The sequence below is a fragment of the Leptonychotes weddellii genome, chromosome 6 (assembly GCF_054177405.1).
Source record: "Leptonychotes weddellii isolate Sample4059 chromosome 6, ASM5417740v2, whole genome shotgun sequence".
Classification (NCBI taxonomy): Eukaryota; Metazoa; Chordata; class Mammalia; order Carnivora; family Phocidae; genus Leptonychotes; species Leptonychotes weddellii.
In genome coordinates this window covers 74,418,782-74,438,414 of record NC_138374.1, presented here as the reverse complement: position 1 = coordinate 74,438,414, position 19,633 = coordinate 74,418,782, and the positions used below count along the sequence as shown (strand labels likewise).

Genomic DNA, 19,633 nt, shown 5'->3' with positions numbered 1-19,633 from the left:
TATCTAGATCTTGTTAGACTTCAAAGCCCTGTACAATTTCCACGATATTCATAAATATTTCATGTTTGACACTCCAGTTGTCAGGGACGCTCCGTCCACACTCCTGTGGAAGAACCATCTTTACTCCTTTCTTATACTACACACTATTTTTTTTTTAAGATTTTATTTATTTATTTGACAGAGAGAGACACACAGTGAGAGAGAGAGCACAAGCAGGGGGAGTGGGAGAGGGAGAAGCAGACTTCCTGTGGAGCAGGGAGCCCGATGCGGTGCCCGATCCCAGGACCCTGGGATCATGACCTGAGCCAAAGGCAGACGCTTAACGAGTGAGCCACCCAGGCGCCCTATACTACATACTATTGTTCATGATGTTTGACTTAAATATATTTTAATCTCAAACCTACTATTTCTAAAACAGGTATCAATTAAAAAAAATCTGTAGGGTCTTAATGACCATTAAAGGATTTACAATATCTTTATTAATCAAAAATACAATATTATTTCCTCTTTACAAAGTCATTTCATAGTCATAATTTAATTTGATTTTGTTTCGTTTTCAGCACAGTAGCTAAATATTTAAAATTTTACATTCTCAGTTTAATGCTGTGATTTGCAAATGTCCAAATATTCCAGATATTTTTAATCTTAATCTCTTTTCAGCTCTTTTGGCCACATATAAATTATATAAACTTAGATATAAAATTGTATCATGATTGTTTTTCTAGTCTCTATCAAAATTGTTGCTTGCCAGAACTTCTGTATGATCAAATAAAACTTGGTATCATATTAGAATTATAGTCTCTTTAGGAATGATCATAATGACCTTGATGGGTTTTTAGCATAAATGAAGGGCTTGTTTCTCTAAGTCAAATTATTCAACTTCACACTTTTGCCAGTTGAAAAGATTGAACACTTCCTTAATCATATAGAGTTATAAGATAAAAAGTTTAAAATAATTGCATGAAACAAAGCTTAAAATATTTCTAAAAAAACATATGCCTTTTCCTATTAAACCATTATTTGAGATACTGTTACTGTTTTTGAGATGATATTTCTGCAAATACTTTAAGCTATAAATTTCACTTGTAATTTATTAGTATAAAGAAGAAAAACAAAGTGAAATTAAACAGCACAATCTACCACTTGTCAAAATTAGGAGAATATGTCTAACGTTTTTAGTAATAGTACACTCGTACTCAAAATAATCATCTTTAGCAGCATTTTTATCATCAGCAAGCATACAGAGTTTGTTCTAAACAAAATTTTCCAATTTTAAAATTATAAAATTATGATAAATGAAGCAGTTCTAATTCGGCTTGCTGAGGACCTTACCTAAAATATTATATAAAGACAGTACAAAATACTACATACCATATGTAGCTTTTGTACTTGCATTGACCTAGTGAACAACTTTATGATCCCTGGTTAGCATGTGCATAATATGAACTATGAATAAAGTCTAGAAAAGGCCCCAATTCTCTAAGTCCCTTAGGGTATGAAGAGGGGCATTGGAAGATGAACTTAATTTCATTTGTTCTACTTTTATATCTTACTTAGCAAATTAGTCAAAATACAAAGTTTTTAATCCAGTCACATTAAATAAAAGTTATAGATAAATTTTAAAAAGTATATATTGAAACTACATAGTACACAAAATATTTTATTGATTAGAAATCCTGTTTCCTGGGGCGCCTGGGTGGGCTCACTCGGTTAAGCATCTGCCTTCAGCTCAGGTTGTGATCTCAGAGTCATGGAATCGAATCCCGCGTCAGGCTTCGTGTGGCGGGAAGTCTCCTTCTCCCTCTCTCTCTGCTTCTCCACCTGCTCATGCTCTCTCTCTCTCTCACAAATAAATAAATAAGATCTTAGAAAAAAAAAAAAAGAAATCCTGTTTCCCAGTCAGTGTTCATTCTAGCATCTATTATATACATCTTAATAATCAAGTAAATATCATAAGTGATGTTTCCTATTTTCACCAACTGTATGTAAGAAAAATGTTGTGTTTCATTAATTGATCGCTCATGGTCATCATGCATGCAAATTTAGAAAAACAAATGAAAAATTTAAAGACAACTTTGACATGTCACTTAACACTTGCAATTATTTCTTAAAATCAGAATGGTTATGAATCTTTTATCCTAAATCATCTGTTATTTACTTAAAAGACTATTATTTAAAACCATGTTTCCTACCAAATCTTAGTGATGGCAAAAGTGAGTAAAATAATATGACTAAATTCTAGGACAATTTTTTTTTCAGTTAAGGAAACAGGGAAAAGAAAGAGATTTATCAAGAAAAAATGAATTTTGTGTATCATTGATCATATCTGAAATAATTACAATCTCATCACTTTTGTGTTTAAATTAATGTTTATTTTCAAACTATAATTTATAGTACAGAATGCAGTTTTCTATATATTAAGAATTATTTTACTTTTTAAATTTCTGACTTTATTTTAGTACATATTTAGTAAACCAATTTTCAGTTTTACTTATCTAGATAAAATATTAGTTCTGTTTATTAAAGGCAAATTGGATGCTCAACCTTTCCATAGTCCAGAACACAATACTAATTTGCTTGTATTATTTGTATAACTTTTTAGTAATGGTGTTTGGCAACTGTAGCACAAAGGGACATATTTGTTCTTCCAACTTTTATTTTATACCTGTAAATTGGTTTATGCTCATTAAAATTGTTATTAGGCTAGTAATATAAATGCAATTAAATATATATTTTACTCTAAAAAGATGGGCAGTTGTCGAGGGAAAAAATATTTTAAAAAATATTGTTACATCATTCTGGTTAGTTTGCTTTTTAAACTTGTAAGAAATTAATTCAAGACCCAAGAAAATAGATGTAGGTAGTTAAAATCAACTATTTTTGACCTTTTATTCTTTAGTGTTCTTATCTCAGGAAATGCTTGTGAACTATAGGAAAACCATTTTGCACATGGGGCTTCCACGAATCCCTGACCAAAAGCAGCACTTAGAGGAAGGTTTAGATGTACAGTGTGCAGGAGATGATGTTACTCAACGTGTCATTTCACTGAAGCTGCAACCGCCGGATGCTGCAAGCCCACTCTCCTGTTTGTAGTGTGTTTCCCACTTTCATTGTGGGCAGCATTCCCCTTCCCATCCTCAATTCCATAAGTAACCACAGTCTGAAGATTTTGAACAAACACTGAACTGACTGGCATTTTACCTACATACATTTTTCATCAGATCCTCCCATGGATTAATTCTCTCCTGCAACGTGCAAACTACCACATGTTTGGGGGCTTACGACAAGCTGCACTGACCATCTGATGACTTCTGTGGGTGAGCAGTTCAGCTGCAGCCTCGCTGGGACCTCTGCTCAGCATCCTACAAGGCTGCAACCGTGTGCCTGCTGATCTGTATCCTCATCTGTAGGGTTGATTAGGGAAGTAGCCCTGCAGACTTACTGAGAAGGTTGGTGGAATTCATCCCCACTCAGTTGTGTGACTGAGGGCTGTTGTCAGCAGCCTACCCTTAGATACAACACGGTACCCATGACACCCCAGCATGTATCCCCCTCCACAGGGACATGAATATTTACAACGTGAATATTTGCATCTTCAAGCTCAAATGGAAAGTCTCTCCCAAAGGCCAAGCCTTCTATAATTTAACTGAATCAGGGGGATGACACCTTATGACCTTTACCATATTCTCTTGTTTGGAAGCAAGTCACAGATTTTCCCTGCCCATTGTGGAAGGGGGTCACACAAATGCATGACTCATAGTGGGGCACTTTAGCGTATAACTTTCACACCCTGTTAGGCTGAAGACTGCACATGGAACTTCATGCATTTATTAATTCACCCATTCGTTTATTTTTTTTTCTCATACTGCTGTAGTCTCTGCATCCTATAAAATGCACTGCCCAGAATCAGCACTCAATTAACACTTATGCAGTAAATTTTTAAAATAAGTATTCCTTAGTACTATTCTTATTATTTTTGTATCAATCACATGTTCATATGTTTTTAACAGGGGATAAAATGGATTTTACTTATTTATTTAAAGATTTATAGATTTATTTATTTATTTAAGAGGGGATGAGGGGCAGAGGAGAGGAAAAGAGAGAATCCCGAGCAGACTCCCCTCTGAGCAAGGAGCCCGACACAGGGCTCAATCCCAGGACCCTGAGATCATGACCTGAGCTGAAATCAAGAGTTGGCCTCTCTACCGACTGAGCCACCCAGGTGCCCATAACTCCTAAAATGGTTTCTGTTACCCTAATTTTAAACTGAGTCTCACGGGTTTTCATTGTTTTACCATTCGTGTTGCAGAGAAGTGCTGGGGCTAGGAATGCACCATGAGTCTCTCTCATCCCAAAGCCAAGACTTTTGCTTATAATACCCCAAAAAAGTTACTGACATTGTCACACTTTCTGTTACAGTCTCTGTCAACTGACTTAATACTTTGATTTTTGTTTACTCTAAGAAAATAATAATTGACTTATTAATGTATGTTTCTTAGGATGTTTAACCTTCATCAAACAAAAATGTTAGCTATAATCTGTTCTCTATGCAAGTGAACAACATAAGACAGAAGTCCTCTTCACATTTTCTTTTAAAATCACGCATGCACTTGCCTGAGCTTTAAAACTTGGTTTTAAATGTACCTGGTTGTATTTGTAATTTAAACACCCTATAGATAAAATAATGCTTGAGCTTTTCCCATTTCAGTGCTTGCTCCTTTCAAACTTTTTTTTTCCCCTGTTATTTTTCTAAGAAACTGTGGGAAATATATTTATGTCTAAGACTAGTATTTATATGATAGTTCAGAGAACATAGATTAAATGAAAATCACTGAAGATTGGAAATTAAATTTAATATTTCCCTAATTTAGAATCATTTTACTGAAGCACTTTGAAATGATGTATAAAGGAAAAAAATATATATATATATGTAATATGGTACTTGCTCGATAGCAAAGTCATTGTGAGGAACTAAATTGATTTATTTCTGCAGTAGAAGCAGAGTTTCTGACATGCTTTAAATATACAGTAAATTCCTACTGAATAAATGTGTGTATAAACACTAAAAAGAATACCCAATAGAATAACAATATTGAATATAAGTATTGAAATCTACTCTCTATTTAAAATTTTTGCTTATTCACATTTGGTCAAACTAACTAGTATGGCTACACTATTAACATATTTAAATAGAGTATTGGCTTTCCTAGTAGGATATATATATATATATATTTTAAGATTTTATTATTTATTTGAGAGAGAGAGGGTTGGAGTGAGCGAGCGAGAGAGAGAGAGAGCACAGCAGGGGGAACACAGGCAAAAGGAGAGGGAGGGCACACTCCCCGATGAACAGGGAGCCTGATATGGGGCTTAATCCCAGGACTCCAGGATCACAACCTGAGCCAAAAGCAGATGCCTAACCAACTGAGCCACCCAGGTGTGCCCCATGATACAATTTTTAAATGGAAATTAAATAGGCTAATTATATTTGTCAGTAATTTATTTCCATTTTTTTTTAAGATTTTATTTATTTATTTGACAGAGACAGCGAGAGCAGGAACACAAGCAGGGGGAGTGGGAGAGGGAGAAGCAGGCTTCCCGCTGAGCAGGGAGCCTGATGTGGGACTCGATCCCAGGACTCTGGGATCATGACCTGAGCCGAAGGCAGCCGCTTAATGACTGAGCCACCCAGGTGCCCAATTTATTTCCATTTTTTTATTGAAGTATAATTCACACACAATGTTATATTAGTTTCAGGTGTACAACATACTGATTGAACAACTCTGTACATTTCTCAGTCAATGCTCACCACAGTAAGTGTCCTCATCATCTGTCACCATACTACATTATTTCAATATATTGACTATATTCCCTATGCTGTACTTTAAATCTCCTTGGCTTATTTACTACTGGAAGTTTGTACCTCTTAATCTTTTTTTTAATCTATTTTGCCCATCCATCCCCTGCACATCCCCTCAGGCAACCACCAGTTTGTTCTCTGTATTTAAGGGTCTGTTTTGTTTTTTAGATTCCACATAGAAGTGAAATGATATGGTATTTGTCTTTCTCTGTCTTATTTCACTTAGCATAACACCCTCTATGTGCATTCATGCTGTGTAACATTTCATCGTCTATATACCATAATTTTTATCTCTTCAGCTACCAGTGGACATACACTGGGGTATCATAAATAATGCAAAAAACATAGGGGCGCATATATCTTTTTGAATTAGTGGTTTTGTTTTCTTTGGGTAAATACACAGTAGTGGATCATATGGTATTTCTATTTTTTAAAATTTTTTGAGGAATCTTCATATTTTCCACTATGGCTGCACAAATTTACATTCCCACCAACAGTGAATGAGGGTTCCCTTTTCTCTACATCCTCACCAACACTTGCTATTTTTTTTTAATTTTTAAATTATTTTTTTCTTAAGTAAATCCTACACCTAATATGGGGCTCGAACACATGACCCTGAGATCAAGAGTCACATGCTCTACCAGCTGAGTCAGCCAGGTGCCCCTACACTTGTTACTTCTTGTCTTTTTTATTTTAGCCATTCTGACGAGTGTGAAGAGATAATCCATGGTGGTTTTGATTTGCATTTACCTGATAGTTAGTGATGTTGAACATCATTCCATGTGTCTTTTGGCCATCTGAATGTCTTCTTTGGAAAGAGTTTATTCAAGTCCTCTGCCCATTTTTTAACTGGATGATTAATATTTATTTTTGGGGGTGTTGAGTTGTGTAATGCTTTTTTTTTTTTTTGTATATTTTGGATATTAACCCTTTATCAGATAAATCAGTTGCAAATATCTTCTCCCATTCTGTAGGTTATTTTTTTGTTTTGTTGACAGTTTACTTTGCTTTGCAGAAGTTTTATTTTTTTGGATGTAGTCCCAATAGTTTATTTTTGCTTTTGTTTCCCTTGTCTCAGGAGACATATCTAGAAAAATGTTGCTAATGGTGATGTCTAAGAGATTACTGCCTATGTTTTTGTTTAGAAGTTTTATGGTTTCAATGCTCATATTTTTTTTATGGGAAAATGGATTTTTATTTTTTTTAATTTTATTTTATTATGTTAGTCACCATACAATACATTATTAGGGTTTTTTTTAAGATTTTATTTATTTATTTGACAGAGAGAGACAGCGAGAGAGGGAATACAAGCAGTGGGAGTAGGAGAGGGAGAAGCAGGCCTCCCGCAGAGCAGGGAGCCCGATGTGGGGCTCGATCCCAGGACCTGGAATCATGACCTGAACCGAAGGCAGACGCTTAACGACTGGGCCACCCAGGCACCCCACGTTATTAGTTTTTGATGTAGTGGTGCCCGATTCATTGTTTTCGTATAACACCCAGTGCTCCATGCAGTACGTGCCCTCCTTAATACCTATCACCGGGCGAACCCATCCCCTCACCCCCCTTCCCTCTAAAACCCTCAGTTTGTTTCTCAGAGTCCATAGTCTCTCATGGTTCATCTCTCCCTCCGATTCCCCCCGCCTTAATTTTTCCCTTCCTTCTCCTAATGTCCTCCATGCTATGCCTTATGTTCCACAAATAAGTGAAACCATATGATAATTGAATTCTCTGCTTGACTTATTTCACTTAGCATCAACCCGCACATTTAAGTCTTTCATCCATTTTGCGTTTATTTTTGCGTATGGTATAAGCTTATCTGGAATCCCAAAGGACCCCAAATAGCCAAAACAATCTTGAGAAAAAAGAACAAAATGGAAGGTATCAGTGTTCCAGATTTTAAGGTATACGGCAAACAAAACAATCAAAACAGTGTGTTACTGGCGCAAATATAGACACACAGATCAATAGAACAGGATAAAGAGTGTAAAAGTAATTTGTTTTCTTAATGGGGAGTATTATCCAAAAAGATAACCAATGTTCCTCTTTTTTTTTTTTAATTTAGATCTTTATGGTTAAAACTAACATTTAAAAAAGGATAGACCCCTCCAGACATGTTCAAGTATTGATTGAAATTCCCATAAGTCCACCAAAGTTTGCAGAAGAAAAATGTCTAAACTTGGACTTTCCTTACGTATATCGTGTTGTTTTGGGAAATGTATTTTGAGTTGAATCAGTCTCACTTAATGCTTACAACAGTTGAGTATATATTTGAAATGTTTAAAACTGAAATGCAAGACATTGTCTATGAACAGTTGCAATGAAGGCATGATTGTTTCTCATGGATGTCTTTTCTTCCTAGGTTTTGAAATTATTTTCATCAACTTTATTTTTTCCCACCATATTGAGAGTGTATGTACACACACACACAAACACAGAAACATATAAACAAATAAATACACTTTTTAGTTTTTATTTAAATTCAAGTTAACATATAGTGTAATACTAGTTTCAGGTGTAGGATTTAGTGATCAACACTTACACACATACATACGTACATATATACATATTACATACCTGGTGCTCCTTACAAGTGAACTCCTTCATCCCCATCACCTGCTTCCGGGGGACATCCCCCGCACCGACCTCCCCTCTGGTGACCATTAGTGTGTTCTCTAGAGTTAAGAGTCTGTTTTTTGGTTTGCGGCTTGCCTCTCTCTCTTTTTCTCCCTTTGTTTGTTTTGTTTCCTAAATTCTACAGGTGAATGAAATCATACGGTATTTATCTTTCTCTGACTTATTTTGCATGATATATACACCTTTTCTTTATCCATTCATCTGTCAGTGGGCATTTGGGCTCTCTCTATAATTTGGCTGTTGTAGATAATGCTACTGTAATCATCAGGGTGCATGTATCTCCTCAGATTAGTATTTCTGTATCCTTTGGGTAAATACCTAGTAGTGCAATTGCTGAATTGTAGGCTAGTCCTATTTTTAACTTTTTGTGGAAACTCCATGCCAGATAAACATAGTTTAAAGTGGACAGCCAAGGCGTACTCAGACATTGCGGCATGTCAACAAGCTATAAATTCCAGCAAAGATCAGGTAAGCCTGGTTTGGCTGGGCTAGGCTGAAGGGGTGCCTTCGATCACAATGCACTGTGAAAACAAGATTATTTTGCTGCTTTTACATAGAACTAGTTACAAGTTGGCTATTTCTGTCCTTGAAACAGAACTTAGCTCATGACTAAAAAAAGTGTAAATGAAAATAGCATCAATATTTATCTAGGTAGCTAACTATATATGGTATAAATTTAAATAAAATATAAATGTATTTCTTTCCATAGATTTTATGTGTAAAAATATAATAGTTATATAAATATATTCCTTTATGTATCTCATATATACATAAATATACATTTTATAGTATATGTGTATATTTTCTGTATTATATAAGTATAAATTATTTTATAAATACAATGTATATTATATGGAAATATGTAGTATAGGGGTAAACATAAATAAACATTTAAAATAAATGTATATATAAATTATAATAAGAGAAAACATACAAAGTGATCTATAAAGAAGGAAAATCTCTGAAAGAATCTTTGAAATTTTATTTTTTTTGAAGTTTATGTAATGAAGAAGTAAAAGATGATTCATCAGGTCATACTTAGGAGTGATAACTGTTCTCTGTAGTGATGAATCATTTTGGTGTTTCCCACCATGGTGAGGGAGAAGAAAGTTTTCCAACCAGTTATCTAAGGAAATTCATATTTGGTGATGAGAGGTAGTGACTTCGGAAAACATCGTGTTTTCAGTTTCATAGTTGAGGCTGCTTTGAAAGGGAGTTTGCCTTATTCCTGCAAGTGGATAGCATGCTTTTCTTGCAAGGAACATGGACCAGTGACAAGTTTTATTTTTACAGTGCTGTCTAGATGTTATCAGAGGTAGAAGTCACAGAGTCTGACTGAGCAGAGTGCTGGGGGCAGGTGCATGGGGCATGGGGACAGCTTCTACTTCCCTGGGAGACATTCCAGCTTGCGACCTCACATGGCATTGGTATGGGAGTTCTCATTGCGATACTGGCAGTGTGCTCCAAACTTTGGTATATCAAGGAAACTACTGTTTTTTTTCAGATAGCAGTCAGGGACAGAGGCTTACAAATATATATATAGTTGACATTGTCAAATGCATCCCCATCGTCAAAGGAAAAACAGCTGTGATGTCAGCCTTGGGTGCTCTTGCCATGTGTCACAGAATCAGCATGGATGCATGGAGCATTGTGTGTTTACAGCCCCTGGATGTACACTTGAACACGAATGGCGGTGAAAAGCCTTTATTCTTCTTCCAAGAGATGAGCAGCAGTCTATACTCAGGGCGCGAGTTACCTTGGAGGATGCTTCCAGCTAGGGCTGTTGGCATAGGTATGCTCTCCTTGTAAAGTTCTCCTTCAGCTCTCTTCTCAGAAGGTTTCTATGATCTAACTTCATTCTCTGAATGAGAATTGTCAAGTGACCATATCACATTTTGAAAATGCAAGCTGGTATTTTCATGTCACTGTCTTTTCGCATGTTATGGAACGTGTTTGTGTTTATTGTTTGTCTCTCCTCATGTTCCTAGAATGTTAGGTGCACGAGAGTAGAGATGTCAGTGGGCTTTTGTCATTGATAGTTTCCTGCTGCCTAAAAGAATGAGTGATATCTCATAGACCCTCCATGATGGCTTGTTGAATAAATGAATTTCTGGGAACATCGAGAGCCAGAGAAATAAATATGAGTTTTGTCTGGCGGGGAATCCAAATGATGTGCAAGTCAAGATGGATATATTGTATCTTGAATAATTGTAGTAAAATACTCTTAAGCCTATGGAAAATGTATTGTAAATTCCATGAAACTCAACCACTTACATGCAAAATTATAACATAATTGGGAAAGCTGTCTTTTTCTCCAATATGTTTAACAATAGAATGCTATTTCCAAATCACTAAGCAAAAACAGGAGTTTATTAAGTATACCAGAGTGTTGACTTTGCCAATTGAATTATCTCCTGAAAGGCAAGTACAAGGAACTTACTTGAAGGTGAGCTCCATTCCTTTTTAGGATGGGGCATGTTCTAGATCGTTACAGCGTAACATTGTTGGCCAAGGAGATCTGGAGGGAAGACTTGTACCCAGAGAACATGGCAGAGTTTGATATGGAATTTATAGTAAAGGTACTACACCACATTGGAGATGTCGTTTGAAATGCCTTTCATTTACCTGCTCTCATTTAACAAGATTTGGGGTTTCATCTCCTATAAGAACTTTGTCTGCAATCCTACAGATTGCGTAACTAGTAATGAAAATGTTATTTTAATTAAAATGTTTGAACTGTTCCAACTTACTCGATGACAGAAGAGCCTGTCAGCTGACTGGCACCATAAGTTTATTAATCATGTGGGTCCTCAGTCTTTTGTTTGTAGAAGCGTAGCCTCTTTCCAGGAGGTATGTTTTCATGGCATCTTTATTTAGAAATCGGGATTTTCTTATTAAGCCAAAATGTGCATTATGTTATAGGATATCAGGCTGACATGATGAGTCATAACTTTCAGGTGGTATAAATGTTGAGCCCACTGAAATGATTAAAATTGCCTTGGAAATGATAAATATATAAATTAAGTAGTAAAAAAAATTTGATAGAAAAGCTCCTATCTTTCTCATTATTCAAAACAACATACTCTCCAAAATAGTCTTATTACCCCAGGTGGTAAGTAATATATCTAGTCTAAATGAATTTTTATGCAAGTTTTTATTGTGATATTTTCAAAAGTCTAAGTATGAATCTCTAGTAACAATATATAGGATCACAGACCAAGAGGTTCTGTTTCTGGAGATAAAATAAGGCAAGTGGCTTTAGTAATTTTAAAATTATCACCCATCTGGTGGTTTTCATCTTGAAGGCTGTTAAATGGAACCAAATAGTTTTACTCAGAAGTAAAAGAAAATGACACATTGTGAGAACATAATACTAAAAACTAAGCCAGTAAGAGGGAAGTCAAGTTGGTTGATTCAGGACCCATGAAGAAACACAACGTTGCTCTTCTTTCATTTGGGAAGATGGTATTGCTTTTCCTTCAAATGTTTCTTAATAAGTATTTTTTAAGTATTTTCTCTGTATATATATATTTTTTTGATGTAGTGTTCCATGATTCATTGTTTATGTATAACACCCAGTGCTCCATGCAGAACGTGCCCTCAAAACCCATCACCAGGCTAACTCATCCCCCTCCCTCTAGAACCCTCAGTTTGTTTCTCAGAGTTTTTTAGGGAAAAAAAAAAAAAGGATTGGCACTATCATTTGTATAGATCTTAGCAGGGCTCTATCCAGGGAAGAGGCCTCCATTTCCCTTGAAACCTTCTGAGCCATGTGTTCTTGTGAAATTGTCTAGTCCTTCCCTGTAATGGAATAAGCAGAGGTTTCAGACTCACCACCTCTACCACGTCTTCAGCCCCTCGCCAGTTTATAATTTTAAGCTAGTCAACATGACCTTCCCTCCACAGAACGGAGATAATAGCACTACCTTAGAGGCTATCCTAAAGACAGGTTGAGAAAATTTATGTCTAATCATTTTGAGGACCCCATAGATGCTGAGTCAGAAATGCTCCTATTAATCTCACTGTTTGATGCACTGAGCATGCATTTATAGCAACTCACTCATTTAATCCTCAAGAGAAACTTCTGGGGTAGGTACTGTTTTATCTTCATGTTAATGATGAAGAAGGTAAGACAGAGATGCTCTCTGATTTGCTCAAAATCATGTAACTGGTACGTTGAATAACTTTATAAAGAATAACTTGAATTTATGACTCTAATCCACTGCTCTTACATATGCTAGCACTGGTCATTTGTAAGCATGATTTCTTATGTTCTCTTAATATTTAATACTGGGCTCTTCTTTGGGCTATCTATGCCTAGAAGTTATAAAAGCAGAGGCTGAGTCTGTTGCCAGTAAGGGAGAAAAAAATGTGTGAAGGCCAGGTAAAAAGAAGTTTCCTTTTTTGTCTGTTTGTTTTAGATAAGGAAACAGAAAAATAGCTCCCTTCTTAAATGTGTGTGATCTAGTGCAGTGACCTTTGAAATTTAAGGACTATGAATCCTGAGTGAAAAAAAATGGGCTTGAGCGCCTGGGTGGCTCAGATGGTTAAGTGTCTGCCTTCGGCTCAGGTCATGATCCCAGCGTCCTGGGATTGAGTCCCGCATCAGGCTCCCTGCTCCTTGGGAGCCTGCTTCTCCCTCTGCCTCTCTCTCTCTCTCATGAATAAATAGAATCTTTAAAAAAAATGGGCTTGCACTTTTAATACAAGTTTAAAATAACTTATGTGTATTTATGTATGCTACTGTACAAATAAACTTTATAAAACAGAAAGATGGATGAAAAAAATGCATGTAAAGGTGGAATAAAAATATTTCCTTGGTACATTCTGATGAGTCTTACCACAAGACGTCTAAGGAGAGAGAATCCTAGGCAGGAGTGGTAAACCCAAGACCCTCAGAGAACAATATGGCCCATCAGAAGTACTTGGTTATAAGAAGGGTTGGACAGTCATCTAAACACTGGGCCATCTCACAAGGAAATGTGGATTTCTATGATATTCTGGAAACTCAGAAGACCTGGCAACATTGGTTTGTGTTCCCACCCAATGGCCATTGACAGAAATTAGTCCCAGCTGGCCTCCACAGACAAACCCTGTGCTCCTTCACAGCCTCACCAACCCCATTGCCCCTTTGCACTCATTCACTCTTTCCTTTTGTCTTCTTGTCCCTGTAGACACTTGAGTGTAGAACCCCTGAATGAGAGAAGCAGAGCTCCTGTCCCTGCCCCACCATGATCTATAACCAGGGTCACTTTGAGTAATTCCATGTGAATGATTTCTTCAATTTACATGGAAACTTAGCCCATCATTCTTTCAGTAAGACTCTTGGTGTGCTCACTGGCCACTGATACCTCACTCAGTTTCTTTACTTGCTGGGAGATTGCAAAGAAAAGCAAAGGGATGAAAATGAAATGCATCCCAATGCTTTGGAAGATAGATGTGGTAAAAAAATGGACGATTTATCTTTGGTCTTACTTGGCATAGTCAATCTCCTATAGCTCTGCTAGAGAGCAATTCAAATTGTAATGAGGTGTTTTTCTATTTGATTGTGTAAAACAAATGTCCATTGAACTCTTCATGTAGGATATTAATAACTAGTTTGTCAGCTTAAATTGTCATAAAACAACGTACATATGGGGTGCCGGGGCGGCTCAGTCAGTTAAGCCACTGACTGGTGGTTTCGGCTCAGGTCATGATCTCAGGGTCATGTGGTTTAGCCCCATGTCCAGCTCCACGCTCAGAAGGGAGTCTGCTTGAGATTCTCTCCCTCTGTCCGTCTCACTACTGGAACACTATCTCTAAATAAATAAATAAACTTTTAAAAATAAAATGATGTACACTGTATCATTGAACTATGCTATGGACAACATGAATTTAGTAACTTAAACTGTTTAACATTTAGTACACTCACGGGTCTCAGTGTTTAAAAAGGTGTGGTTCTGGTGTCATCTGTATGTTAACTTCTCAACTTCCTTGCTTACAGAGTGAGTCCCAGAAAATATTTCTTTCTTGAGAGATTACTTGTCTGCAAATTCCTGTGGGTAAAGAGTTGCAGGGCGTTAAACAGGTGTGTTACTTTGTTAATGGATAGTGTGGCGCCGGTTATTGTCTATGAAGTCAGTAAGGGTTTTCTGTGCGGTGACAGTTGTGTTTACCTATCACAGATTAATGAACTTGTCCCATGTTTGCTTCTCCCTCCTGTTATTTCAGATCAGCCTTGAGTGGAATTCAACAGAAGATGCTACGACAGTTTTATCTCTGGAAATGGTTAGCTTCAGGGATTATCTTCGCAGCCCTCTTCACAATCTGCTTCAGCCAGTATGATGATGGTAAGTCTGCTTCTAGTCTGACTTGGAGAGTTAGCTGGGGTTTCTGTTATTAAATGCAAAATGAAACACAACACCGAAATGAATAATGCTAATTTGTAGTTCATTTTTAAAGGTTAGTAGCTGTGTGAAATAACTTATCTTAGTTAAAATAATCCTACAAAAGTGGCATCTGGGTGCACCTCGTTTCTTAATAAGGATTGTGGTTCAGTAGAAAATCCAGAGCAAGTCCTCCCTTTGAACACTTACTCATTATCACTAAGTAAATGTGTGATTGCTATGGAAAACAACAACAACGTTCAATTCTATTTATTAACTCTTGAATAGACACAAGCAAGAGTTCAGATAAAGTTTGAGAATACAAAATATACCAAAATTTCCTATGAGAAAATATCTCTGAAGTGGTCAAAAGTAGATGCTTTAGGTGATTTTACTGTTAGCACTTTAAATGGGTATTATGTTATTTCATCCAGCACCATTTTATTTGGAAAGAAAAAAAAAGGTAAAAGACTTGACATTAGAGTTTGTAACTTATTTCCTAACAGTAAATCAGGCACTTTAGAAAGAAATGTTAATTATCAAGCTCCTAATGGACCATTTAACACATTCTATCTGCAGGGTCCTGAATGTGTGTGTCCTAGATATTTGAATATTAGAGGGATCTGTCTTTAAATGCCATGTGATAAGAGTTAGTGTGTGTATATATATATATATACACAATACTTTAGGTTTAATAGAAGGAAGAAATGGACAAATGTGTCCATCCTAGAAAACTGAGTTTTGTTTTATTTTTCCTTTTCAGTGTTTTTACCCCACATTTGTTCAGTATTCGGGGCCCCGGCTACAAGCAGGCAGACCCTCCCCCCTCCACCATTGCCCTGTTATCTGGTTGCACTTAGTGGCAGCAAAGAATGGGATTAAGATTATTTTTTATGCTTTGCTTAACTAAACTGAATGATCTGAAGATTGATGAATCGATCAGTCTTTATCCCAAACAATATTCAAACTGCACCCATATTAAGACATTCTTAGTCCTTCATAGTTAGAAAAATATGATTCTTTGGAGACTTGCAGAATAATTTGCAATAGCAACTCTCTTCATAAAGTCAGTAGCCTAATTCCCGCAGTAGCAAAAGTGTTGCTAATTAGCACATTGCTTACTTTAAGTGTTTCTGAACTCAGTGTTCACATCGTTGCCATTTCTGGCTATTGCAAATCTCCATTCTAAAAAAAAAATTAAGTGTCATAATAAATAAATAAGGTAACTGTGACTTTGAAGCAAAAATAAAAATCAATGAAACTTAGAAGAACATGGCTTTCTATTAAAAGGATGTATTTTAAATTTGCCCTAGGAATAGATGACAAATCTGTATTGATAGTTCTTTATGTCATAAGGCATTCTATTTTTATCCATATTTAGTATTCACACTGAGTGAGGAAGGATTCACTTTTCTCACATTAGATGGGCACATGCTCTGTACTTTTCAGCAATATAATTTAGGTTATCAGAGGAAATGACTCCTGGTTTAACCTGGAATGCTATAGATTGGTTCCCTTAATAAGCTCATTATAGCTCTTACTCTTTCTAAATGTGCTCACATAGCCTCCAAAATAAGATCAGGTAACTGCTGGCCCCCACGTAGTCTCCTTTCTGAAGCAGGGTGCAGCCCCACACCTGCCCCAGGCTTGCCTGCAGGAGGCCCGTCCCTGCAGGTCTGCACTGGGGATGGCCCCCTGAGCCCTCCTGAGACACCTGCTCAGCCTCCTCCTCCAGGGGACTCACTCAGTTCTCAGGAAGATGGAAGGGATTGGAGTTGTTAGAGAAGCATGAATTCTGTATAGTGTTTTGTAGACATCTCTTCCCTTTATGTGGTTTCTAGCATGTCTTCCATCCTTGGCCCCTCCCATCTACCTCCATGCTAATGTCTTAGTCTTTTCCTTAGGTATCCCCCACCCAGGTCTTCACTTCTCTCTGACCTCCCGCAACCAGGGACGCTGTGGCATCACTGTCATCCAGTTGTTCAGTGATGTGTGGCTGAAAATCATTCTAATAGTTGCTATTTTTTACAATCTATATAAAATTGGGAGCCCACACTATGGAGTAAATCAGAACTCAGAAATGCGCCACTAACACACAAAATAGCACTAAACTGGAATATGCAGTAAGAATTTCTCGAAGCAATGTGTTTTTAACCCAAATGCTTGGGGATGCAGGTATATAAGATTAGATGGAAGGAAGACAATGGTGATGTCATGAACTTGATAGCAGTTTCCTCTGCTTTTCCTCTGCCTTTTTTTTTTCTTTTAGGCATACGGGAGTTATTCTGAAATAAAATATTCTAGTATTAGCCAAATGTGTAGAACTGCTTCTAAGGAAAATATATAATTATTATTTAAAATATTTTATAACAAATTTTTTCACTTGAAAACTTTGGCTAAGTTTTGAGTCTTTTCATATTTTTCACTCAAATTGCTGGGGGAAGTTTCTAGATTCAGTAATAAAATTTGCAGACGACCTGTTCCATAGAGGACACTTCATTTGTTTGTTGACTACATCTAAGCAAGTATTAATAGTGTAAGTGAGATTGATTGTATTATATTAAATTTTTAAAATGAGAATTTAGCTAATTGATAGAAAATAAAAGAACATAATGCATCTTCAGTTAATGGCCTCTTTCTACCAATTGATAGCATTGGAGTTGATATTCTCGCTTGTGATTTCATGCACTATGAGTCCTGACAAGTTTATTTGAATGGAAACATGTGCTCTGATCCCATATTGATTGTGGGATGTCTGGGGGCAGGGCGGATGGAGGGAGGCACCACTGAGAAGCAGAGCAAGCTGGGCCATCTGCTAAATTGTGTGTGGTGTGGGGGGAAAAGATCTATAAAAGATGTCTCTTGTTCTAACATGCTATTCACAGGGAGGTAAATAAGCAAAGTTGTGCACAGGGTTTGTTTGTTGATTGTGTGTTGATTTTGAGTTCATGAATGAATCCTAAAAGGGAGAGAGAGAGAGAGAGAGAGAGAGAGAGCAAGAATGGGACTATTATATATGGGTAATGGGTATGTTTTGTTTTATATTGTATGATTTCCTCTGCCTTTTCAAATTGTCCATATTAAATCGATATTACTGCCATAACCATACAGGGAAAATCTCTGTTTAAAAAACAAACTATAATCTGTAACATTATGACTAAGTTTAGAGTTAGAGGAGTTTTAGAAGGTATGTGTACTAATGGGGGGGTTGTCTGCCTGTCTGTCGAAGAGAGAAAGATTCACTAAGTGTGAGCACACTACCAAAGCCAGCTTGCGTTTTTTAAAGAAATGGTTCTCCCTGGCTGCTCAGGCATTTAGCTGGAAGCCAAACATCTTCTGCCTTGCCCTTGAGCTGTTATATAAATTAACACACACCTGCAATGTAAGAGAGCTGCTACATAAGCTACATAAGCCCAACCACATGAAGGGGGACCCCCTAAATAGGCCTGAGCCTGTTCCCCTATAAATAACACTCACTCTTGGAACTCACATTTGAAGTTTCGCATAGCATCTGGTATATGGCTAATGTTCAAGTAACTGTTGATCTTTGTTGCTATTATTACTTCTCATCACTTATAAATCATCATACTTTTTTTAATAAACTTACATATTTATTTATAAAGAAGTACTTTGTGTCCCTGTGCATGTATACATGTTCTTTTTTTTTTTTTTTATGTCTCTCTGAATTTACCAAAACCTTGAAGACGTTGTTAAATTACACTTCATTCTGGGAAGTATTAATGACTATATTCTCTCCTTGGAGAGCTCCCTGGCTCACATGAAACAGGGGGAAGTTTGAGGAGTGTTTCCAGGTTCATTTTCATGCTTGCTGTTTTGTAATCTATGGAAGGTCAATGAAGGGATACACATGCCAGTCAGTTAAGAGTGTGACCGTCTAAAGTCTGAGGCCAAGCCTAGAAACTTCGTTTTCATCAGTGACATTGGCTGATGCTAATTAACCTTAGAAGGGAATGGCCTATAAATTGCAATGCTGATAATAGAATTATAAGGAGCTTCTAACTATAAAATGAGCTGAAACACTTGGGTTTCCAAGCAAGGTCAGTCCCCACTTGAAATGCCTTACAGAGAGGAGAGTTGGTTCAGTAAACGAACAGCTGTGTGAGAACGGTGGGATGGTCTCAATGGCTCCTAGTCCCAGGCTTTTCCAGACTGTCATGAGGACGCTGTTGTAGCACCTTCCCTACCTCATGGGCTGCATGGGACCCTCACTGTCTCCCCAGGATCATGCTGGACATTGCTCAAAAATCCTGTATCCTCTGCATATGCTGTTTCTAAGTGTAATGCATGTGATCTTCTTCCTGACAACATTATCTTTCTCTGGACATAGTGTCATGCAAGTTTCTCTTGAGTGTCATTCAGTTATAATCAAATTAAAGTAAAGATGATTATTGAAAACTGTAAGTAACTTTCCATGAGCTATGCTGTCTGTGAAGCATCTTCATCCCTCATTTAAATTTGATTTCTTAAGGCACCGTTCTTAGAAAGTGAGCAAATATGTGTGCACACACACATATCTACCTGTATACATAAATAATACCCATTTTAAACAAAAATAAAACCCTAGCATGTATTGTTATGCAAGTTTTTAGCTTAATATGTTATAAACATCTTTTTTGTTTGCGCCTGTAATTTATTCCATCTGACAGAGTCTATTTTCGTTCTGAGACAAAAGCTTAGCTGTTACCACTCTTTAGGTTATACCCACACCTGCATTTCTTGTCTCCACTTTTCTGGTGGTGAGTAATCACGTGGA

General features: G+C 36.8%; 1 protein-coding gene across 1 annotated transcript in view; it reads left to right on the top strand.

Moving 5' to 3' along the window:
• The window catches only part of LOC102751140 (protocadherin-15), a 762,960-nt gene that overhangs the window by 104,675 nt on the left and 638,652 nt on the right, over positions 1 to 19,633 (top strand). The window contains exon 2 of the mRNA XM_081823172.1: positions 14,705 to 14,823. Coding sequence (XP_081679298.1) covers positions 14,733 to 14,823 — 91 coding nt within the window. The 5' untranslated portion in view covers positions 14,705 to 14,732. The remainder of the gene's footprint in view (positions 1 to 14,704; positions 14,824 to 19,633) is intronic.